This window comes from Lucilia cuprina, chromosome 4, assembly GCF_022045245.1.
Source record: "Lucilia cuprina isolate Lc7/37 chromosome 4, ASM2204524v1, whole genome shotgun sequence".
NCBI classification, from domain to species: Eukaryota; Metazoa; Arthropoda; class Insecta; order Diptera; family Calliphoridae; genus Lucilia; species Lucilia cuprina.
Window position 1 is genome coordinate 43,416,801 of NC_060952.1, and position 27,002 is coordinate 43,443,802.

At 29.5% G+C, this 27,002-nt stretch overlaps 2 protein-coding genes across 2 annotated transcripts; one reads left to right on the plus strand and one right to left on the minus strand.

Annotated features, from left to right (window-relative positions):
- Nucleotides 1-67: 67 nt before the first annotated feature.
- On the minus strand, nt 68-4,443 carry LOC111674611 (endoplasmin homolog). The gene is made up of 4 exons (XM_046948204.1): nt 4,240-4,443; nt 4,019-4,114; nt 3,703-3,785; nt 68-2,642 (listed from the first exon to the last, which is right to left on the minus strand). The coding sequence occupies exons 1-4, from the start codon at nt 4,277-4,279 to the stop codon at nt 471-473; spliced, it is 2,391 nt and encodes a 796-aa protein (XP_046804160.1). The 5' UTR covers nt 4,280-4,443; the 3' UTR covers nt 68-470.
- Nucleotides 4,444-6,059: 1,616 nt separating this feature from the next.
- Nucleotides 6,060-15,557, plus strand: LOC111674580. Its single transcript, XM_023435225.2, has 3 exons — nt 6,060-6,310; nt 6,388-7,668; nt 15,316-15,557. The coding sequence occupies exons 1-3, from the start codon at nt 6,235-6,237 to the stop codon at nt 15,336-15,338; spliced, it is 1,380 nt and encodes a 459-aa protein (XP_023290993.2). The 5' UTR covers nt 6,060-6,234; the 3' UTR covers nt 15,339-15,557.
- The last annotated feature ends 11,445 nt before the right edge of the window (nt 15,558-27,002 follow it).

The following is a 27,002-nucleotide window of genomic DNA, read 5'->3' on the forward strand; positions in this document are numbered from 1 at the left end:
CCCCTAATATATACATGACTATTCTGAATAATTCCCAGATATAACATACTAATAAAACAAACAAAAATTTCATAGAAAATAGTAATTTGTTTATTTATAATTTGATGATAATTTTTGTTTTTTTTTATACAACAATCACGACATTTCTTTAACAAAAATAAAAAGTGTTAAAAGAAAGTTGGCGTGTTATTGATTGCGTCTTTAAATAAATTAAATTATAAAAAAATTTACAAGAAATGCTAACTTATAATGGAACAGTACAAAAAATCGTAACTGTAAGTGTAAGAATAGTTTAAATAATTAATAGTGATTGTGATTTTTTTCTTTTGGATGGAAAAACTAAAGAAAGAAAAAAACTCTTTCTTTACGAATGTTTGCAAACGAAACTAAATTCAGTCTAACACACAAAATGATTACTACTTATGTACAAATATCTATCTGTCCTTCATTTGGCAGGAAGATTTTTATTTTTAAAGTTCATCGTGTTGTGTGTCTTCATCCTCATCATTATCGTTCGAAGATGATGTGCTTTCTTCGTTGGAATCAGCTGTGGTGTCATCGTCATCATCTTCATCCCACTCGACTTGTTCGTCTAAAGAGACTCCTAATGTTTGACGCATCATTTTTTCAATAGTATCTGCGAAATCGGAGGTCTCTTGTAACATGTAACCGGAACGCAAAGTGGCGGTACGGAACATCATTAATGCCATTTCCTTAGCGCTCTCATCAGCTTCATCGGCCTCAACACGTCTTAACAATTCACGCATCAATGGATGTCTGGGATTGATTTCAAGTGTTTTCTTTTGATTTAAGTAGTAAGTACGTTGAGGATCATCTGATTTTTGATGGGCATTTGACATAGCCAAACGTTCCATGTTACCGGTCCAGCCGAACATACCAGCGACCAAAGCGCAGGGAGAGTTGCTCAAACGTTCAGATACTTGAGCGCGCAAAATCTTGTCCTTCAAGGCAACTTCATTCAACCACTTAACTAAAGGTTCAAAGGTGGCCTTCAACTCTTCAAATTTATTTTTGCTCTTTTCCGATTCGTTGAGCTTGAAGCCTTCCTTGGCAACATTTTGGAATTTCTTGCCATCGAATTCGGGCAAAGCAGAAATGCAGTATTCATCAACAGCTTCAACGAGATACAAAACTTCATAACCCTTAGCCAACAAACGTTCAACGAAGGGAGATTTCTCAACTTCAGCACGGTTTGCACCAGCAATGAAGTATATGTTTTCTTGTTTGGGCTTCATACGCTCTACATATTCGGCCAAAGACGTGATACCTTTGCCATTCGATGACTGGAAGCGCAAAAGTTTTGCGAGGCGAGAACGGTTGCTGGGATCTTCCATGATACCGAGTTTAATATTTGTGGAGTATTCCTTCCAGAATTTTTCATAGGCTTCTTTATCAATCTTCTTGATCATGTCCAAGACCTTGCGAATCAATTTTTTCTTAATGACCTTAATCAATTTGTGTTGTTGTAAGGTTTCACGTGAAACATTCAAAGGTAAATCATCTGAATCCACAATACCACGAATGAAATTCAAGTAGTTGGGCATCATGTCGTTGAATTCGTCAGTAATGAAAACACGACGAACAAACAATTTTATGTTATCAGCTTTGGTACCATAACGATTGAAAGATTCTGAGGGCTGTACTTTGGGAATGTACAGCAAACTCTTGAATGTAACTTCACCTTCAGCAATGAAATGTGTGTGTATCAATGGTTCGCTGGAGTCCTTTGTTAAACTCTTGTAGAATTCATCGTATTCTTTTTGTTCCACTTCGTTGGGTTTACGGGTCCAGATGGGCTTGCTGTCGTTAATCAACATCCAGTCCCACACAGTCTTCGATACTTTCTTGGTTTTGGGTTTGTCATCTTCATTGGTGTCTTCCTCAACTTTAGCGTCTTCTTCTTCATCAACAACCTCATCATCTGAGGATTTTTCAGTAACGGGTTTCTCCTCTTCAATTGGTACTTCTTCGTCAACAGTCTTGCTAGACCACAACATAATTGGGAAGTTGATAAATTGTGAGTATTTACGAATCAATTCACGTAAGGTATCCTCTTCCAAAAAGTCCTGAGCTTCGTTCTTTAAGTACAAGGAAATGACTGAACCACGCTTCAATGTATCACCGCGAGGATCTTCAACAATGCTAAAACTATTGGCATCAGATTCCCATATGTATTGTTTGTCATTGTTGTGCTTGGTGGTGACAACAACGCGATCGGCGACCAAGAAAGCGGAATAGAAACCAACACCAAACTGACCAATCATATCATTCATATCTTGTCCATCTGATTTTGAGGGATCTTGCATTTTTGCCAAGAAATCAGCTGTGCCAGATTTGGCAATTGTACCCAAATTGTTGATTAAATCCTGATGGGTCATACCAATACCAGAGTCCATAATGTGTAAAACTTTATTTTCCTTGTCAGCCTTAATGCGTATATTAAGCTCAGGATTGCTTTCTAACTCATTTCTGTTTGTCAGTGCCAATAGACGAATCTTATCAATGGCATCGGAAGCATTTGAAATCAATTCACGCAAGAAAATTTCTTTATTGCGATACAAAGAGTTAATGATAAGTTTCATCATACGATTAACTTCTGTTTGGAAATTGAATTTTTCAGCCTGCAATAAGATTAAAAAATAGAAAAAATATTAGGATAACTGCTATTACTGCTATAATTATCTTATAAATTTAAAATTTTATAAGAGAAACTCCCTTTTTGATACATGGGCTATGTGCAAGTAACTTGAGACTAAGGGCGGGTTTCTTACTCATCAGTTAAACTAGGCTTATATTGCTGTTAGATTAAACTCGGAACAAATTTTGGGCGGACTTTAACCGATACTTGTGTTTTTCAGTTTTAGATTTAAGCTCAGTTAACTTTATTAGTATTGCCAAGTTTTCACTCAAAAACATAAACAATAAACAGCTGTTTTTTGCAAACAATAGTTTTGTAAAATGGAAAATTTTGGAAAAATGTTAAATAAACATTTAAAACTATAATTAATGAAACAAAACAAATCAGAAAATTGCAATTTACTTAAAATATTATGTTTTTGTTCTTCCGAAATCATTGTTTTATTGTTTTGTTAATTGTGTTTTCTCACTTATAACTTGAGTTTAATTGGCCAATTACACTCAGTTAAACTAAGATAATAAGTAACTTTTCTCATAACTGAAAAACACGAAACATATATTAAACCAGATTTAACCAAAGAATGAAGATTATCTTTATCAGAAAAAGTCGCCCTAAGAGTGATTTCAAGTCATCGATTAAATTAAAATAATTAAATGTTGTTTTTCAATTCGTGATTATTTTGTTTTCTGCTGTTTTTTTTTTTTTTTTAATAAAAGAACGAAATTTATTAACATAAGAAATTAAAGAATATTTCTGAAGGAAACCTATGACAAATTTGTTCAAATTTACGGTTTGAAATATAAAAAATATTTAATTATATTTTTTAAATTCAAATAACTTTAAGACAACGTGTTATATTAAACAACTATGTAATAAGTTGTACAGTATAAAACAAAACCACCCACCCCTATTTTTAATAAAGCATTATAGTATTACATACAAAAAATGAAAGTAATCTACAAGTTGACCTAATTTTTGAACACAATAACTACAATCAATAAATAAATAATATAAATTTACATTCACTTTTATATGATACAAACCTTTTCACGAATTTCTTTCATTTGTGCCACATTAAGGCCATCCAATTTAATGGCTTCTTCTTCACGTTGAATGGCATCGGAATCTGTAACCAAAAATAGGAACAAAATTTTAATCAGTAAAATTGAAAGGTACTTAGTATGTAATTACATATGATGTACAAAAGAAAATATGAAATCTTATCGAAAATAATCATTGACGTGTTAAGCAAAAAAAATGTTACACAAGTCAAAAACCAGATAGAAACAATATATTTTGTTGTTAGCATTAAAAAAAAACAAAGGGAAAGACGCGATTTCTTTATAATTTCACACTTACCGGTTCTAGAACCTTCTTTGAATGAGCCCAAATCTAAGTCAATTTTTTCAGTGGCAGTTTCTTCTTTGTCGTTTTCGGCTTTAATTTGCGTAAAACCTAAAAGAATAATTTATATATTTTATATATTAATAATTATTTAAAAAAAATTAATAAATATATTAGCCGGCATTTAAGGGGCGTATTAAAAATAATGTACATATTGTAAATAAGAGAAAACTTACCCGCAAATAATAACAACCCCAGTATCAACAAATACTTCATTTTGTTTATATTAAACTAAAGCAAATTATTTAATTACTTTTGTTAAATAAAAAAACTTTTTTACTGGCCACGTCTGCTTGAAATGCAGTTCTTAATTTTTTGTGAAAAAATTTGCAACTTAAATTCTACGTTTATTCTGTTTCGCGTTCAATAAATAAATGAGAATAAATGCAACATGAACGTCTCTTTATGAATTCGAGAAAAGTAAATACACACAGTTGCTCAAAAATGTATCAAATACTTAAAATAATAAAAATGTATTGTATTTACAAGCTTTTAAAGAATTTACGTCTAGTATAGTATATAATTATAATAAGAAATACTTTATTATAAATATCTTTTGTTTAAAAATATATTTTTTAAATAAATAATCGAAAGAATTATTTCACTTTCAGTACAAAATTTACAACGCTGTAGATTTTTGTTTTGTTTCTCTGCTTCTTCACACGAAAACGTTTTTGATTGGTCCAAATCATACTCGTTACTTTTTTAGTTAAATACAAAATAGTGTTACTAACTTTTTTCGTTAAAACACTGCAACATGGTGCAAAAAATCGCTAAAAATTTTAATTAGTACATTAAGGTGGTATCAGTTTATTAATAGCTACAATCATATCAAAAATCAAAATTTGTTAGTTTTTTACAAACAAAACGCAAGCATTTGTACACACACTAAAATCTCTCATACACCAGGGTTCTAAAAATATACTTTCGATTAATCGAAAATTTAACTTTTTGTCGAAAAGTCGACGTCGACTATTTTGTTTCAAAAAGGTCGATAACTCTACTATTTTCTATGGAAAAAGTAGACTTTATAAATAAAAGTCGAAAAAATCGAAGTATGAAAATTAGAGGTTTAAAGTATGAAAATTAGAGGGTTGAATATATCCTTTGGGGCTACTGTTGCAGCACCATTTTCGACGAGTCCTAAGTGTTGAACATTTGCACAATATATGTTCTGAGGTTTCCTCCTGACATTCACAAAATCTGCATAGTTTGATGTTGCGTTTTCTATGAGTAATTGAGGAGTAATTGATGTTAAGACAGATTTTGGGATTTTCCTCTTTATAGCGTAATTAGGCTCTTGATCTATCTAAGAACTGTTGTTGATTCCCAGTGGCGAGCAAATTCCAATTCGACGCATCTTTGTCTGACGTATTCTTTGGTATGGCAAATAATGGTTCAGGGCCGATGAGCGCATCCGGTTGCTATGCAGGTCCAGAATGACCTTTATAGCCGGGTACACAATATATTTTTAATTTTCCGTGATTACCCAATTCGTTCAATGAGGACATAAAGTCCATCACAACGCCTAACATCATACGAAAGTAAGGCCTTAAGAACTGCCTGGCTTTCTGACATTGTGTAAATTCTAAAACTTCTCTTTACACATACTCTTAGCAAAAATAAGAATGTCGTAGATTTCCGCCTTAAAGGAAGAAGAAAAATATTTTTCTTCATAATTGAATCAAATTAAAAAAAAATTATTTAACTTAATTTAAACTGTTACAAAATCTATAATTTTCGATTTTTTCTATTTTTCAACTTTTTTACAAAGTCGACTTTTTTTATTGACTTAGTCGATCTATTGACATTGATGGAACAAAATAGTCGGCTTCGACATTTTTCGATAAAAATTTTATTTTTCGAAAGTCGATTTATAGAACTCTAATTTGGTTAAAATCCTACTAAGTAATTTCTTGGATTCCGTTTTTATTTAATCGTTAAAAAATTAAAAATCAACGTTTGTCGAGTTGCAGTCGGTTTTAAGCCGCCGCCATCATTTTTAGTGAAAGCCGTCTTTACTATTTGTCAGCTCTGCTCTCTGAACGCACTTGTTGATTTTTTGTTGGAATTATTAGAGCGCATTTTTTGGTAGTAATTTAAAAATTTTTTTGATTAATTCAATTAAAAAAATATATATAAAAAATCGAAAAATACTGCTGTAATTTAATATGGATGGAACTCCAAAATTACAACGAAAGGCTTCGTTGTCGCTATCAACGCGTCTAAATCACAAAAGACATAGTGGTAAATAATTGTTTGTTGTTGTATTTCCTTGATTACAAAAATAGGGATGAAAACTAAATTTTAATTTATTCCTTTAGCATCGCCTCAAAATCGATTAAAGACCTCAACATCAAATAGTGCTATTAATACACGTGAATTAAATAATAATCATGAAACTTTGCAACGTTCTCCCTCTGTGATATCAATTTGTTCCGATGGTGGCATCGAATGCACTCCACCTCACAAGAAAATGATTATGAATTTGGATGACAGCTTGGACTATTCACCAAAGGTTTTCGATAGCAGTTTTTCTCCAACATGCCTGCTCTCACAAACTTTGGCCATCGATAGTCCTGAGGTAGGTTGGAAGTGGAGTCGTCATGCAACGAATGGTGGTAGTAGAGGAGGTTCAAAGTGTGGAATAGATGACAATTCCACACGTACACCGGATTCAGCATATGCCGCCGACAGTAGTTTTGCATCTGCTGGTTCCAGTAGTACAGAAGTTGGCAATGTCCGCAGTAGAGCCGATTCGTACCAACAACGAATTGCCTATGATGCCCGTAGGGAGCAGGAACTGCGTAGAGTTGAAAAAACGAGAGCGGAGGAAAAATTAAAACAGCGTTGCGCAAAATTACAAGAACAATTAAAAAGCGCTGGCACGCAATCATCCAAAACGAAGAGTCAAAATAAAGATAATGTTAAACATTCATCTAACAGCAGTTCCTTGCTAGATGTTGAAATGAAAAGCCTACCAAAATCAGAGCCAGCGGTGAAAATTCATACACCAGAAAAAATTAAAAAACCAGAACTTTTAAATGATTTCTTTAACGACTCCGATTCCGACTGTTTTCTACTCGAAGCTACACAGGAAATTGAATCAAAAATGGAAGCTAAAACTCAACCAGCCTACATAAATTTTGCAAATAAAACGCCTAAATCATCTAGTTCGTCCGAATGCAATTCCATACCTCATGCCAATTCCGCACCTGCCGCTACAACTACACCACCACCTATTGCAGATTTATCTTCTTCAAATAGCACAAATAAAGAAAAACGTTCCTCATTCTATATGAAATTTCTGGAAGATGACTGTCCTGACGACTGGTTTGTTTCGCTCGATGAGGTTGTCTTACAAGCTACACAAACCAAGAAACCTCGGACGTCTTTACAACGCTATAAATCTATGCCTGCTGAAACGGCAACCAATTCCAATGTATCTTCAAATAAAAAGGATAGCAATGATAACTGCATAGTGGATTCCAAACCGAACACTTCAAAACGGATACCATCAGAAGATGCGGCTTCATCCTTATCGAACCTCTCTAAAATGAAACGACATTCAAGTACTCATACTTTGAGTCCAGCTGGTACAAGCTGTAAGTTAATAATTATTGTTTGTTTTTATTTTGATTTTTATATAGTTTTGGTTGAGATAAAATTAATGTCTGGACTCACCGAATATTTTTTGTATAAAAAATCAAAAGGTTTTAAAATAATCGATTTGCATTTTTTTAATCTGTGTGTAGTGGTTTAAGCAAATGTTTTTAAATATGGAAACATTTTGTGAAAATTAATATTATTAGGTAAAAATATATTATATGTACTAGCTATACCTAATGTACTTTGCTACCCCAGAATCTTAAATTTTAAAGATTCCAAATATAATAGTTTTCCAGATATATAATTTCTTAAATATGGGAGATGCAATGCGAAGTATTGCAAATTATTATTTGAAGAAAAATTTGCGATTTTTGTTTTACTTACGGAGAGACGAATCTTACGTCCTTAAGAATTTGTTTTTTTCTGAAACCCAACTTACATTAAAAATAGTAAGTTTTAACATTTCAAAATTAATTCAAATCGGGTTTTGTTGGTCAAATAGGCCGAAACATGGAAGGCTTCATTGTTTTCATGAATATTTTACGAAATTGGAATTTTTCTTTGAAAAAATTCTAAAATTCATAAAATAATCACTGAATTACAAGGATTCGGTAAAGGTGTCATTTTTATTTCATTTGATGTCAATTTATAACATTTCACAGTTTCGATGTCAAAAATTCAAAAGAATTTTAAAATTTTCATGAATTTGAAGGTAATTTTAGAACATGACCTTTTAGAATTTCGTTGATTTTAATTATAAAAGTTTCAAATTAAGCAGAAACATGTATTTTGATACGGTGCATCATAATCAATCAAAAAATAGATTTTGATTTTTTTAAAACTTAGGGTTTTTTTGGATTTCATACTTAATAGTTTTGAAGATTCTAACTGTAGTAATTTCTCAGATTTGTATTTAATTCATATAGAAAGTGACAAGACCCCTTTGAAAGTTCGACCGTTCGAATTTTTGTATTTCATTTATATGGGAGGTGCCACACCCCTAATAGTTATCCGCCCACTTTTTGTCCTAAATAATCATATTGACATTAAAGTCGTTCCGACAAAATTTGAGGACTGTCACTTTTATATTATTTCAAATATACTGATTTAATATTTTCTTAATATGGGCGTGGCATCTCGCCCACTTAAAATATCAAAACAAAAAGTGGCCTTTCAGATATAGAGGAACAAACAGAGAAGATCAGTTCCGTAGTTTAGCCTCATTTAAGGTGCAAACAAGCACACATTGAGTTTTATATATATACTAGCTAATACCCGGTGTGCTTCGATACTCCATTCAAAATTGAATACATAACAATAAAAAAATATATATTTAGTTACTTAATTTTAAAATTTTTCGTAAAGGTTTATTATAATTTTATTTGATGACAATATATTTCTAAAATAATACATTAATGATCTAATTGCTAAAATTTAATTATAATTTTATTCTTACAAAAATTCTTATTTTAATGATTTGGGATACACAATATTTTTTGTTCTATTATAAATAAAAATCCAACTTAACGATTTTGAAAATTCTAACCCCAATAGTTCTTAGATTAACAATATGTTACAGAGATTCCATGCTTATTATTGCAAGTTCGTCAATTTCTATCTATCTTTGAAAAATTTGAATGATCTAATTTTGTATTTAATTTATATATGTGGTGCCAAGCCCCTCAATGAAAGTCCGCCTTTTTTTTCTAAAAGTTCACATGAAAGTCAAAGTTTTCGTGTAAAATTTGAAGATTCTAGCTCTAATAGTTTCTAGATATACATACTTTATTAATGTGGGCGCTTCAAGCTCCCCAGATGAAAGTCCTTCCTCTTTCCTCCAAAATGTTCAGATAAATATTAAAGTAATTTGTGCAAAATTTGAAGAATCTAGTTCTATTAATTTCTATTAGGTTACCAAATACCCCATTGAAAGTCCGCCCGTTATGCTCTACATGTTCAAATGAATTTCAAAGTTTTTCAAGTAATATTTAAGGATTCTAGCTCTAGTAGTTTCTCAGATATAGGAATTTTTATATTTTATACATATGGGGGCTCCAAGCCCTCCAGATGAAAGTACGCATTTTTTCCTTAAAAATGTTCGGCTGAATATTAAAGTTCTTCGTGAAAATTTTTAAGAATTTAGTTGTATTAGTATCATAGATAAATTTTTGTATTTAATTAATTTGGCGGACACCCCTCATGGGTATTCAGTAATTTTAAAAAAAACGAACTCATGTAAAATTTAATCCCGAAAACTTTTATTGTCAATTTGCGTTTAAGTTTTTTTCTGAAATGGACCTTATATGGGAGTTGTGACCAATTACGGACCAAATGGAAAAAATTCGTATAATGAGTTATGTGCATACATAATAAATTCAAGTCAAATTTTACCCCAAGTGCTTTATTAATTAATGAAATATATGCGTTTAACAAATTTTCGGAAGTGGGCCTTATATGGCAGCTATGGCCAATAATAAACCGATCCGAAAAAATTGGTAGAATATTTTAATTGAATTTTATCCTGATAACTTTATAATTCAATGAAATATATGCGTTTACGTGATTTTTGAAAGTGGACCTTATATGGGAGCTATGACTAATAATGGACCGATCCGATAAAAATTTGTAAGTATGATAGATGTGCACATAAAAGATATTCAAGGATACAATCCTGATAAATTTATAATTCACTGGATTATGTTCGTTTAAGTGATTTTGGAAGTGGGTGCTATTACTTATAATGGACCGATCCGGAAAAACATATTCAAGTCGAATTTTGTCCCGATAAATTTATAATATAATGAAATATATGCGTTTAAGTGATTTTCGGAAGTGGACCCTATATGAAATCTATAATCAATTGTGAACCGATGCAAATATTCTTTGGTGGTATGATTTATTTTCGTATTTCATTCACATGTGCAAAATTTTGTTATTATACTAATATATTTGAGGGAGTAATTAACGACAGACTAATTTCCGGGAATATGTACCTTTGTATGGGGGCTATGAGAAATTTTGGATCAATTGTTATAATATTCAACATACTTGATCCCTGGCAGAAAAAAATTGTGTGACAAAATTCATCGAATTATTATTTGTAGAAAATGCTGAAGAATTACAAAAAAACACGTTAATTTTTTCAAGGTAGTCCAAAATTTTTACTGAAAACTTTTTACTCCAAAACCGATTTTGCTGATTTTTCAATACCAAACTGCTTAGGAAAACTATAATTATTTTCGGTGAATCACAGACAGACGGACATAACTAAATCGATTCAGAATAAGACTCAATCTCACTGAGCATGCGAAATATTTGGCAGTAATACTTGACGGTAAATTGCCCTAAAACATTAATATCTAAAACAGGATAAATAAGGCTAATATAGCTATTTATCATTCCGATTAAGACCATAAAATTAAATTTCAAATTGAAAGTGTAATTGCAACTAGGAATTATGTCCAGGGAACTGATTTTCTGAACATCTAACCTTTTAAAACATATTCCAACAATTTTTTTGTCTAAAACATGTTATCGTTTACTTTACTTACCGTAACTTGGGTGCTTCGCAACCCATTCAAAATACAAATAAAAAGGTTCTTAAATGTCTCCCATATAGAATAATATTTATTAAGCACTGTGTATGTTAAGTTTCTATTTTCTATATTAAAAAAGTATAATTGGAACAACCAACAAGTAAGAGTTCTATATTCGGCTGTGCCGAATCTTATATACCCTTTACTATGATGTGTTAAAAAACAGTCAGTATGAATTTTATTACAAAAAATCAAAAACTACCAATTGCAAAACGGTAAGGTACCAAAAAGTCCCCTTTTATGGGTTCTTACCTAGTCAAGATCTTACATGCTAAATTTCATGTTTCTATGTTCAATACTTTAGAAAATTCAAAAAGTACCTTTTGTAGAATGAAAAAGTAGCAAGAAAATGGTACCTTTTATGTGTTCTGACTCAATCCGCGCTCTACATTCTTAATTTCATGTTTCAAGGTTCATGTTTCAATTATAGAAAATTCAAAAAATACCTTTTGTTGACTGAAAAAGTACCAAAAAATCCCCCTCGTCTAAACCGGCCTCTACATACTTAATTTCGTGTTTCTAAGTTCATTAGAGTCCGACTGAACTCAAAATGTCGTTCGGTACCGAACATCGAACCCGAACTTTATTCCGTTTCCAAAATTCGGTGTACACGAACTTTTTTCTTCAATGAAAAATGCATTTATGATTAAAAAGTAATAAATTTATAACATTTAAAACCAAAATATAAACATACGGAAGATTTTTTGTAGAGGATCTTTAATAAACAATTGTGTCAATTATCAACTAATTCCGAATTCCAGAGTGATAAATTTCTAATAACAAGCCATTTTTGTGAAATGCATATATCTTAATACTTTTATTCTTGGTTTTAAAGGATTTATTGACAATGATATAATTCTCTGTAAGAGCACGCAGAGAAAAAAACATGGTTGTGGTTAAAATTATGATTGTAGTCTAAACATATTATTGTTATTGTAACAATTTAAAAATATCATATTATTTAATCAAAATATTTCATTATGATATTTTTGTATTTAAATGAATTTTATCGAATCAGTAATGTTATAGTTTCAAAAAAAAAAAAATAAAAAAATATATCTATATATATAAAAATGAATGTGTGTTTGTTTGTATGTTTGAACGCTATAGACTACTAAACGGATGAACAGATTTTCTTGAAATTTTCAGAGCGAATTTTTATTTTGAAATTTCAAGTGGGCGATGAGCCACGCCCACATTAAGAAAATATAAAATTGGTATATTTGAGATAATATAACAGATAGAGTTCTCAAATTTTGTCGGAACCACTTTAGTGTCAATATTATTTAGGATAAAAAATTGGCGGACTAGCGTTAGGGGCGTGGTACCTCCCATATAAATTAAATACAAATATTCGTTTATGTTGGAAAATAATACAATTAGAAAATTAAAATTTGCACGAATAACTTTAACATCCATGTAAATATTTTTGGTAATAAATTGGCGGACTACCTATGAGGGGAGCGGCACCTCCCATATTAATTAAATACAAAAATTCGTTTTTCTTGAGATAATATAACAGAGTCCTCAAATTTTGTAGGACCCACTTTAGTGCCAATATGATTATTTAGGATAAAGAGTAAGCGGACTAGCGTTAGGCGGAGTGACACCTCCCATATAAATTAAATACAAAAATTCGTTTATCTTAGGAGACTGTTACAGTTAGAATCTTAAAATTTTGCATTTTTGATATTAAATTGGCAGACTACTATGGGGGATTGGAGCCCCATATAAATATAATAGAAAAATTAGAATCTATTAGAACTAGAATCTATGAATAACTTCGACATTCATGTTAACATTTAGAAAATAACGGGCGGACTCTTAATGAGGGGGTTTGGCACCACATATATGAACTAAATAAAAAATTTCTTATATCTTGAAAACTGTTAGATAATTCCAATTTTTCATAGATATAAATTGGCGAACTTACAATACAACTTACGGTAGCGAAGCACCGTGTATTAGCTAGAATAATATAAAGATAATATACTTACAATAGTTGTCACAATTCGCAAATTTTGGTTCATAAAAAATTTTGGCTTGATTCTAAATTAACAACAAAAAACCTAATTTCTATCTTTTTCACACTGTATAAAAATGCAAGGAAATTGTCAAAAACTTTAACGGGAAACCACTGTATATGTATTAAATAAAAGTCCTTACAATTTGCTATTATAAACGCATTAATTAATCATGTAGAGTGTTGTCCAACAGTTGGACTACTTTTTATACTTTGGTTTGTACAATCTTCAATTGAGTAAAAAATCATTTTTTTAAATATAAAGTAAAACAAGTAAAACATTGTCAATAAACTGATTTTCCTTAAGATGGATATTATAAAAAATTTTTTACATTGAATTGCATCCAGTTGTACGCTTTAAAGTCATTGGGAGATGGGTTAAACATTGCCCTATTTTCATGAAATGTTGTAAATAGGTTTTTGGTTCTATAAAACTTTAAAATAGTTGTAATAGTTACATTTATGAGCGTTACAAAAGTTTTCTGAAGGGAAACTTATATGGGGGATAAGATGAAATAAAGTCCGATGTATGCCATTCTTTACTATCTTCTATCTATATATATAAAAATAAATGTGTGTTTGTTTGTATGTTTGTATATTTGAATTTACTACTAAACGGATGAACCGATTTTCTTGAATTCCTGTATGTTTGGAATAGGTAATAGGCTACTTTTTATTTTCAAATTTAAAGTGGGCGACGAGCCACGAACACATTAAGAAAATATAAAATTCGTATATTTGAGATAATATAACAGTTACAGTCCTCAAATTTTGTCGGAGCCACTTTAGTGTCAATTTAATTATTTAGGATTACAAATTGGTTCATGATTAGGCATAGCTTCCATACAAAGCCCACATTTGATATACCCATAAACTTGGATATATAACTAAAATTTCGCCATCCTGATAATACACACACAAAAAACTTCCAAATGTACAACTACTGACCCTTTTGATGATAATACAATAATCGGTCATAACGCCCATATAAAGCCGATATCCGAAAATCACTTTTTTTCCATACATTTCTTTTTCTTCCATTTGTCAAATTAAAAATCATAACTATCACCTAATTGAATAAATAGACTTTACATCTTTTAAAATAACAATATTTCACAATTCGAAGGTTGAACTTGAGAAAATTTATGTAATGTAATGTGACGTGACGTGACGTGACAGACTTTGAAATTCATTAAAAAATAATCCCGCTTAGAATTATTTTTTTTCTTTTAAATTGAGTTCTATATACTAAACTTGATTTAGATTCAAAGTTTTAAATACTTCTGAATACTAACTAAAAAGTTATCGGGATAAATCCTGTTTCAACGTGACGAACGTGACATTTAAAAGTCTATAAAAGAAAACCGAAAATTTGCCTTTTAAGGATCTTTATCTTTTTTATTTGTATATTTTAAGATAACTATTATTTCAACAAATGTGTTCCGATAAAAGTCCATTTAAATATTAGCCTTTAAAAAAATGAAAACTATTAAAAGCAAATGCTGCTAAAAGTGCAAAAATATGCCTGAAATATTATTGTAACTTTTAATTCCGATTTCTCATCATAGTGGTTAAGAAAAGCTTTGGGGTCTTTAATATAATAAAATTTGAATCTTTTTCTATAATAATAAAAGTTGAAATTTTATTTTTGATGACTTTTAGTTTTTGAGCCATATGTATTCAACAGCATTATTTTTAAATTGTTTCACAATTGATATTAGTAAAGTAGAAAACTAAGAAGGAAAAATACAAGAAAAGTTATGAAGTTTTTTGCTTCTCCTGTAAAGCTAACGATATATAGATTAAATGATTTTACAAGAATTAATGTTATACTGATATTCAAGCAATTGTGACTTTTAAACAATATTTTTATTTAAATAAATACTAGTTTCTTCAAATCTTTATAAAATATGTTTATATGTCTTAGGAAATTTATTGTCCAATACATACATATATTTATTTTATTACAATACTTCCGCATAAATTTCAAATAACTAATTTTATTAATTTTTCTTTTTTAATAGATCGTAGCCGAAGACAGCTATAAAAAAGTTGCAATTTGGTAATGTACACAACTGAAATACTCCAGTTATAATAATAACTAACAAGCTACTTTATTGGCAACATTTCATTAACATTCATCAAACTTTCTCATAAATAAATAATTGTTTTGTTATAAATACATTTAAGTTTTAAGTTATTTACAAAAATACATATTGAAACAAACATGTTAAAATTAATTTTCTTTATTTTTTTTCTTATGATATACCAACCAACTATTTTTTAAAATTAAAAACATAAATAAAAACAGGAATTGTTTTAAGTACTTATTTTCTATATTTTTTAATTTTTCAGTTTCTTTTTTCTTTATACTTTAAATAATTTTAAAAATAAGTGTTTTTTTATGTTTTACCACTGAATTGGTAAAACTATTAAAATGTGATGTGGAAATATATGGCATCTTCTTTAATGTTAAAATTAATATTTCAAGTGTATTTTTTTTAAATGTGATAAAACTAAATTTAACCAAAATATCTCACCTTCCAAACAAAAAAAAAAAAAATAGTGAAATAAAAAAATACTTTGTATTTTTTGTATGAATTTTTGTATACGCGTTTTCTAATTCTTAATAATAATGAAAGTAACAATAAATAAAAACATTAAATTTTATAATATTGAAATCTATTATACATATGAAATAAACTTTAAAATTAAATCTAACTTAATACTTTTAGATTATTATAGAACATATACATACTTATAAAATCTTAAATTAATCGTCTCCATGGTCATTGCTGTTCCTGTTCGTTCGCTTGCATTACCACTAACAACTAAAATAATATATAATTCCAATTGTTGTTATTGTTGCGAAGATGGATGGATGGATGGCGTTGATAATGAATGCGAAGAATCCCTATTGTCTTGTTCAAATTGTAGTTCAGTGTTAATAACAATAATGATGTTTTAATAATACTGTTTCTAGTTGTCTTTTACTTTGTAAGATAAATTAGTTTTTCCCTTTAAATGTTATTAACGCCCCTCTAATTGTTTAATGTGTCATTTGTCGTATTTTTTATTATTACATTTTATTTATTTCGTTTGTGATAAAATTCTAATTAAATGTTTACACTAAGATTTAGTTTGTTTCATAATAAAATACTAACATTTGTAACTATCTGTGTGTTTTTATACATTATAATTAATAATTTAATACGAATATTAAACAAATATTACACATACATTCATAACTATTATCTATTATTAATATTTTTAATAGAATCGAGAAATGTTCAATAAAATATTTTGTTTACATAAAGTGTTAATTTAATTCTTAATACAATTCATGTTTGTACATGTAACCCTCGATTTACGTAAATTTGTTACTTCGCATCGGATGTATGTCTCTAATATTCTTGTTACAATTATAGCTGGTCCCTACGGCATCTTAAATTTTTTTCAAACCCCATTATATCGCTCTTTCGTTGCGACTGCTCCTGAGTGGCCTGGTACTCATATAATGTAAACTTTACTGTTTGTCTGTCTGTATGTTTGTTGAAATCAGTTTTTAGAGGACCCCAGATATTGGCGAGATCCGAATTTTAAATAATTCTCTTAGACATGCTTTCGGGAAGATCGATATTTAATCGGTCCATAAATAACGGAGATATGAGCAAAAATCCGAGACAACCTCTGAAAATTTTATCAAAAATTGAGTTTTGTTATTCATGCTCAAACAGAAATTGCAAAAAACAAAAACAACATACACAATCATACGTAAATTTTGTTATTGTACTCTTGTTTATAAAAACAAGGCAGAGCGTGAGCAGCAGTGCAAGAGTAGCAGAGCGAGAGCAGCACTTGTGTGTTGTTATTGGCTAGAAACATGAAATTAAGTATGCGGAGCCTGGATTAACTTAGAAACCATAAAAGGGAACTTTTTGGTACTTTTGGAATTTTTTCTAATATTGAACCTAGAAATATGAAATTAAGTATGTAGAGTCTGAATCAGGTGAGAATTTCAAAAGGTACTTTTGGAATATTCTATAATATTGAGCCAAGGGGCATGAAATTTAGTACGTAGATTCGGAATTAGATAAGAACCCATAAAAGGTAACTTTTTGGTACTTTTCGTTCTACAAAAGGTACTTTTCGAATTTTCTATAATATAGAACCTAGAAACATGAAATAAAGTATGTAGAGACCGGATTAGATCAGAGCACATAAAAGGGAACTTTTTGGTACTTTTTCTTTCTACAAAAGGTACTTTTTGAATTTTCTATAATATTAAACCTAGAAATATGAAATTTAGCATGTAGGGCCTAGACTAGGTAAGAACCTAGAAAAAGGGACTTTTTGGTACTTTTTCGTACTACAAAAGGTACTTTTTGAATTTTCTATAATATTGAACCTAGAAACATGAAATTAAATTTGTAGAGTCCGGATTAGGGGAGAACACATAAAAGGGGACTTTTAAGTACTTTTTCGTTCTACAAAAGGTACTTTTTGAAATTTTTATAATATTGTAACTAGAAAAATGCAATTAATTATGTAGAGCCTGGATTAAGTGGGAACCCATAGAAGGGACTTTTTGGTACTTTTTTTGTAATAAAATTCGTACTGACTGTTTTTTAACACATCATGGTGAAGGGTATATAAGATTCGACACAGCCGAATATAAAACTCTTACTTATTTTTATTAAGAAATTAGTATTTGAAGAAAAATTTGCGGTTTTCGTTTTACTTACGGAGATATGAACAATACGCCTTTAAAAAATTAGTTTTTTTTGAAAGCCAAAAGGGCGTAAGTTACATTAAAAAATAGTAAGGTTTAACATTTTTAACTAAATTCCAATCGTCTTTTGTCGTTCAAATAGGCCGAAACATGGAAGGCATAAATTATATAAATTTTATATATATATATAAATTTTTCTTTGAAAAAATTCTAAAGCTGTTAATAATGTCAATTATGCTGTAATCTCTAAATCGCAAGTATTCGCTAAAAGTGTCATTTTTGTTTTATTGAATGCCAACTTACAACATTTTACAAATTCGAGGTTCAAAAATCAAAAGAATTTCCATGAATTTTAAGGTAATTTTAGAACATAATTTTTTAGAATATCGTTGATTTTAATTGTAGGAGTGTAAAATTAAGCAGGAACATGTATTTTTACACCATGAATCATAATCAAAAAGTCGATTTTGACTTTTTCGTAACTTAGGGCCTTTTGGACTTCATATGGCGATGTGTCGTTTGAAATTTGTTTTTTTAGTGACCAAATGTGGCTTTTTGTTATTTATAGGTTAAAAATACTTAAAACATGATAACGTTAAACTAGTTCTGCAAATTATTTAAAAATAAATCATAAGAATAAAACATAACATTAATTTCATTACATTTTCAGTCATTTCGAACTTTTCAATGTTAAAAAATAATGAAAAGTATTATTATTTTAGGTTAGGTTGATAGGATAATGTATACTACATCAAATCCGAAGAAATTCATCAATTCATGAAAAAAAAGAAATTGTTTACTGAATTATTATTTTTCCATGTTTAGACTTAGTTTCCTGGACGTAATTCCTAAGAATCTTCCAATCATTTTTGGTTAAGAACGTTATTTCCGGAATAACATCACTTCCAAGATACTTGGATCTAACTTCGACGAATGCCTGACAGTGACAAAGAAAGTGCTCCAGAGTTTCACTGTCCTCTCCACATGCTCTACATTTGTCTGAATCCGCACGTTCAATTTTGTATAGATGTGCACGTAATCCTGTGTGTCCACTCCGAATACGTACCATCATACTTACCTCAGGCTTTTGAGGAGATCTCACTTTCTTGCTCTCATCAGGGTCACCCCATAGAATCTTTGTGGTTCTACCCACCGTTTCATTATTCCAAGAGGCCTTATGGGATTCTCTCATCCATATTTTTAATTCAGCTTTTGTTGCGTCGAATGGTTTTGTGTGTTGTCAGGTTAACTACATCGAGCTCCCTTCCATTTAAAGCTTTTACAACATTCAATTTTTAAATGTCGATTTTCCGAATAATGAATATCCAGGTTTTTTACATAAAAAAAACCCCAGTTTCGAAAACTTTTATTTGAGTCCAAGATCTTCAATAAATAAATAAGTAATAAACATTAAATAAGCGATTAATGTCTTTATGAATACGTGGAATAATCCTTTAAATGTTAAAAATCAGTTTGTGCCATGTTTTATTGATCAAATATAAACATAAACCTTTATTTATTAACCGCTTTGTTCTGAATTTGAACACTTACAACCGGTTTATCAAATGGTAAATATTCAAAATATCAATCACCCTAATACATAAATGTATATTTTTGTACATGGTTTGTAATAACAAAAATATAACGTCATTCACTTTCCTATAGGAAACAATAGAATAATTATTGAATAATTATTGAAACCAGTATAATCAAGATTTCTGTTTGAAATTACCACCTACAGAACTGGATATATGGAAGCATGTATGGAGTCGGCATTCATTTGAACGATTTTTAAACTAATGACTTGTTATAATTTTGTTCAACTGATTTTTTTTATGGTGCGTCGTGTGGACTCATAGATAATATATTTTCAGACCAATTTAAGAATTTTGGCATCGATTTGTTAGATCATATTTTAGCATATTTTACCCATATTTTACCCATAAGTGCATAATTTAGCATATTTTACTCCTTTAGTGTATATTTTAATGTTTTTCGCTTTAGTTTTTATATCCATCATCAAAAAAGATGGGGGTATTTTGATTTTGCCATTCCGTGTGTAACACATCGAAATATTGTTCACAGATCCCATAAAATATATATATTCTGGGACCTTGTAAGATTCTAAGACGATCTAGCTATGTTCGTTCGTCTGCTGTCTGTTGTTGGCACGGTAGCGTCCACAAAAAAGAGATATTAAGATGTAATTTTCCCAAAATATTTTTTATTGATCAGAAACATTTGGTACTGAAAATGGACAAAATCGGTCAAGGATTCACATAGCCCCCATACAAATATACTCCCCGGAATATTGTATAAAGAGCTTCAAACATTCACAAATTCGTTGTTTATGAAGCAAATACCACAAAATTTCGCATTGGTCAGTTTTTTGACGTCTGAAATAAAATTCTGAATTATAGGACCATAATTGAAAATGACCAAAAAGCTAATACCTCTTCACCAAATTTCAGAAAATTACTTTAAAGCCCATTAGTGAATATACGATCATAGCAATTCCACCCAAATTTTTTGTGGATCCGGCCTTTCTAAATAAAAATCGTTCTACGAGATTTAAGTATGATCGGTTCATAATTAGTCTTACCCCCCCATATAAGGTAACCTTAAGAAAATTACTTTAACTGGCTGATAATACGAATACCTCAATTCTATTCGACATAAACTAATTTTAAGCTAAAATCTCTCTACCATATTTTATGAGGATCGGTCCACAATTAACCCTAATCCTGTATAAGGTCCCTTTAAGAAAATGACTTTAATGTTCATTACTGGCTTAAAAATATAAGTAGAACTATAAAATTTTAAACAAATAAGGAATGGAAATCTTCCTATCGTCGAATCCGAAATCTTTACTGTTAATAGTTGAACCCCCATTAAGAGAACTTTTTGAAATATTACCATGATGTTCACATTAGTATCGATATACATATAATAATAAAATATTTAAAATATCAAAGTTTATTTATATGACAGTGATTTCATTGTGGGTATATAAGATTCGGCATAGCCGAATATAACACTTTTACTTGTTTATATTTCTATATGTATTTAAAAAAAAATTTTAATTTAATCTTATTACTTTCTTTAATTAAAAACAAAATATTTTATTACTTTGGATTTCATGAGACCAATCCTTTTGAATCGTCTAAAAAACTATTAGTGATAATTATTATTGTTTGTTTGGACGTAAATAGGAATTCTATTAAAGTAGTTCTTTAAACTTTAAGATAAATCAATTATCATAATATTTCATTACTTTTTCAGCCTTGTTGTCAATAAACAAAAAATTCATTTTTAGAGGATATTCATTTTATGGGCATGAGTTTTTAAATGTATATTTTAAGAGCTTAAAACTATTATTTTAGAGCATATTTGCGGTATATTGCTGGTAATAAGTATTATTGCACGTTGTGAACCCAAACTAAATATTTAAACTTGTATATGTTATCTTAATAATTACATTATATTAAGTTTGTTATCAATAATTCGAAAAAATAATAGATTAGTTTACATTTTTTGCAATTGACAGTAACAAACTAATGGAAACCCCTGATTTAATATCAATGGCAATTAAATGTACACATTTGTATATATATATAATACATACACACATATGTATTTTATTTATTATTGGGTTGATTTGATTTTATTATTTGCTAATAGTAACTTATGGCCTGCTTGGCTACTGGATGAATATTGTCATAGTTGCAATTATCGATAAATAAATATTATGGTGACCCCTTTTGTATTGATAAATATTTTATGACATATTTCATCTTAAAAATTTATTATTAGAACTTGATTAATTCCATTGTTTAAAGAACTAGTTTAATTTTCGGTTGACCTAAAAATAACGGGAAGCCACATTTCCTTAACTTGATGCAAAACAGAACAGTGAGACATTTGGCACTTTTAGAATGACATTTATCAAATATATGTGATATTGAGTTCTAATTTTAGTTGCAGTTACCTTGCAATTGGCCAAAGATTCCATATAAAACATATCACGATAAGACTGCTGCCACACCCATTTTTATACCCTACACCACTATAGTGGGGAGGGTATTATACGTTTGTGCTGATGTTTGTAACTTACAAAAATATGTATGTCCAATACCCACCTTAAAGTATACCGATCGATTCAGAATCATTTTTTGAGTCGATTAAGACATGTCCGTCTGTCCGGCAGGCTGTCCATGTAAACCTTGTGCGCAAGGTACAGGCCGCAATTTTCAAGATAATTTGATAAAATTTGGACCTAGCATGTTTTTTGGCACAGGGACAATGGTTGAAATCGGTCAATTATTTCACCTAGCCCCCAAACAATCGTACCTTCCGATTTGAACTTCTTATGCCATAATTACGTTAAATATTCTATTATCTCTCTAAAAATTGGCACAAATAAGTTTTATATAAGTATAAATGCCACTGCAGATTTTCGTAAGGATCGGCCCTTTTTTGACCCTAGCCCCCATACAAACCACCCTTCAAAAAATGTCTTAAACGTCTAAAATTGACTTGTAACCATTTGTATCGCAATGAAACTCAACAAAACTAACTGCTATTTAAAAATATATCCTTTTCCCAAATTTACCAAGGACTGGCCCATATTTGACCTATATAAAGCCTCATTTAGAAATTTTAGTTTTTTATCAATAAATTGCTTAAATATTTTGGAATTATGGTAATATTCAACATAAAAGTTTCTTTATAAAAAGTAAAAATTTTAAAAAATATACTCATGGTGTAGGGTATTATATGGTCGGCCATGCCAGACTATACTTTCCTACTTGTTTACAATAATATATTGAATAAAAATTTAATATTTAGTCGCATATACATATCTCAAAAACTTTGCTATCGATTTTTAACTTTTATATAGTTTTAGAAAGACAATTTTATTATTTATTAGATAAATTTTAATATTTGTATCATAGTCATTTTCGTATTTAAATACATTTTCAACGTTTAAAAACTGTTTGAAACGATTTGTCTCAAATTCTCAGCATTGCATTTTTTTACAAACAAGCTTAATATAACTTCCCTATTGATATTAGGGTAAAACTTTTAGATTTTTTCAAATTGTAAAAATATTTGCAAATATTGAAAATTAAATAAAATACAAATTCTGCGTTTTTTACAAAAAAAAAAAATCATTGGATTTAAATTTGCTAATTTACAGAAAATTTTTTTAAATCAAGCTGTATTAAAATGGTTTTCAATTATTCCTTAACTTATGCAAAATCTAAAATTATCTTATGTATTTGCTTTTAAAGATTTTTTATTGTGGAGGTGTAATAATTTTACAACAACATGACAACGATTGCCTTTTAAACATAATGCAGTATGTTAAATATTTGAAATACCACTGTATATTTATTGTTTGTTAATTCAAAGTTGGAAAATTTATACATTTTTTTAAATTTATATTTTAAAGAAAATAGATGATGTCTCTCACTATTGAAAATAATACATTTAAAATTTGTATATTCAAAGGGCTTAACCCTTCTCCTGCATATGCTGTCCACAATTAATGTTGATCTCTCCTGCAGTTTTATTCATATTTATTGCCACTTCTATCCATCTATACTTAATACCCCCGCAGAGAAGTTTCAATTGCTTAATGATATAAAATGAACAGTTAGTTTTATTGTTATACATAGATGGGTCCTGGAAACTGTTGCGTGGCGTATGAGTGTTTTTTTTGTTTATCTTATTACTTTGCTACATGTAAATATGTACATACATTTATTTTGAGAGATTATTCCGTTAGTTGTTGTCACTCATGGTTGACGTCATTACTTCATATGGTTATTTACTTTGATACATACGTTACTTTTTGTAAACATTAGATGAGTGCTTAAAAATTAGATTTGCTTTGGAATAAAAAATCTTCTTTTCAAGGGTACGTGTAATGCTCAGGTTTTATAGCAAATGCATAAAACTTACGATTTTTGTATGAAACTATGAATATTTGAAATAAATATATTACATATACATATGTATGCTCAGTGATTTAAAGTGACTTTAGCTATTAGAATTTACGTACCCTTTTACTCATGAAAATCAAGTTAAATTCCGTCGGAAATTAAACAAAAATAGAATAAAAGTCGTATGTATTGTATTGTTTCCATTTACATATATAAGACAATAACAAAGTAGAATGGAAACAGCAGTTTTACTTTTTTGTATGTGTTTACATAAATATACATCCTTGATTAAAAGCAACTTGCTTGTTTTTCAAAAAATTAAGAGAGCGATGCGAATGAAAACTTTCAAATCGTATATTCTTTCAATGTGTGATGATTTCATTACATCTTACGTTTAGACGATCCCATTCGTTCACTTATACACAACATTTTTACAGATCATATTACTTGATGAATAATGTAAACCGCCTTTTATAAATACAACAAAAATGTTAAGATATCTCTTCTTCTACATATATTACATGTTTAGTTTATCTGTTTCAATTAAAGAAATATCCTAGAGCATTTTCAGATGTTTCAACTTTCGAGCTTTGGACTAGGAGCAATGTAAGAGTGAAATGCAAAACTCTCGAAGTCGGGAATAGAAGATCACCTTTAACCGATAATGGATATGACACGCGATCAGAGCTTAATTACGTACCTCATTCCACCTTTACTTTAGGCCAGTGATGAGTAACAGTTGCAATTTAGTTTAAGGAGTAAAGCCAAACAACTATAAATGTGACCAAAAACACCTATACACCTCTGAGTACCACAGTAACATGTATGTATATACATATTTATGAGCGTACATTGTAAATATATGTTTATGAATATAAATATGTAAATGTAAGTGTATATACAATGTCCTGCTGTTAAGTTAAAAACAAATTCCTTAATATATGTTTTATATTCAATATTTCACTAGTATGTCTGTACGAAAAATCACGCATAAATCTATATAAAAACACAAAAACGTATTTCTGACATCTGTTGCTCAAATTTGGTTTATTTCATTATACGTTTTATTTATAATTTTATTAGTCTAACATGACACTAATAATGAAATTTAATTTGTTTTTTCTTTTAATGCACTGTAGACATAATACTCAAATACATACATATGTACTAGACAGCATCAAAATTCTCTACTTAGAGGGAAAAAACTGGTCCAAAAGTACCGGAATTGATACAATCCATTGTGAGCTTATCATGCTTGTTAACAATTTGAAAATGGGTGTTGTAGACCAAAGGTGGTTTGTTCGATTCCAACCTCTGGAATCATGGATAAGGAGCGTACAACAGGCCCAATAGAGGCCTAGGTGTATTTATTCGGATTAATTGTAATTCTCCTTTCAAACTAACTAACATGTTTGTTAACAATTGGACAACGGATGTGTTTAAAAAGTAAATACTGTTTGACAACATAGCAATGTCACTTTGATAACACATCGTTTTTACTTTAAAAAACTCCGGGAAACGTTTGTGAAATATTTTACCCTCCGACTATTACTATATTTTTATATGTGGTACAATTTTTCTAGAAAGTTCGTGGTTAGATGTTTGCAAACCTATTTTTATATATAACCTATTATATACATATGCAGTTACATATTATGTATTTTTGTCTATCTACAAAACAAGTAAAATCAAGAGGCCAAAATTAAATAAATTATTTTAGCACAAAATTCAATTGTCATTTATGTCTGATAAATCTGTGTACCATTTTATCAAAATATGTATATCTACTACTATTTTGTATTATTTAAAATTATTTAAGTAATACGATTGAAATTTAATTTACAATTAGTAAATTTTGGTTTTTATTGTACACAAATAGTAAAGTAAACTAAACTGCTTTCAATTATTTTACACATTCGTAAAGCTTGTTTAATTAATTTAAATTCTTAGAAAAACGTAAATTTTAAAGTTATTTTTGTTTTCGGGAGCATGATGCAGAAAATGTGCAAACATATGTTTTCAAATAATTGATGAGTGTCGTAGTCAGAAGATATAAAGTTAAGAAAAGCGGATTTGATTATATCTTTAAAAGCATACTTAATCCGACCAAATTATACCTCTCTAAAAGACATGAAAGAATATCATGGTCAAGAGGAACATTAAAGCAAATAACCGAATTAATCCATTGCTACAAGGATATCTATAAACTGGGGAACAGTACGGTTTTTTAGATTACCAGAGCAGAAATTCGTGCAATAATGAAATTATTATCGGAATTATTATCAGAAGGTAATCATATGAATACCGGGCCACATGGAACTACACAAAATTGAACGGGCGGAGTCAGGTGAGTTTTCGAATCTAACAACCCTCAGGTTGGGAGCTCATAAAAGCTTTTTAAACAAATTTATATACATTAAGATGATATATGTTCTTGAATTTCGAGAAGTATATTCTTATATATATGTCTATGTACACCATATGGTGCTCTGAGATAAGGCGGCCAAAAGGCTTATTAAAGGTCACCGATTTTTAAGTTATGCTACTAATATGAAAGTAAATACTAGTTAACGTCACAGCCAAAATATTATCACTATATTTTAACTTTATCGCAGAGTTCATATTCTATCATTCTATCAATAGTAGATAAATTTTTCATTTATAATTACTATAACTTTTTCTTTAAAACAAGTAGGAATGTATAGTCGGGCATGGCCGACCATATGATACCCTACACCATGAGTATATTTTTACAATTTTTACTTTTATAAAATTTTTATTTTTTGTAAAGAAACTTTTATGTTGAATATTACCATAATTCCAAAATATTTAAGCCATTTATTGATAAAATTTCTAAATGAGGCTTTATATAGGTCAAATATGGGCCGATAAATTTGGGAAAAGGATATATTTCTAAATAAAGGTTAGTTTTGTTGAGTTTCATTGCGATACAAATGGTTACAAGTCAATTTTAGACGTTTAAGTCATTTTTTGAAGGGGGGTTTGTATGGGGGCTAGGGTTAAATATAGG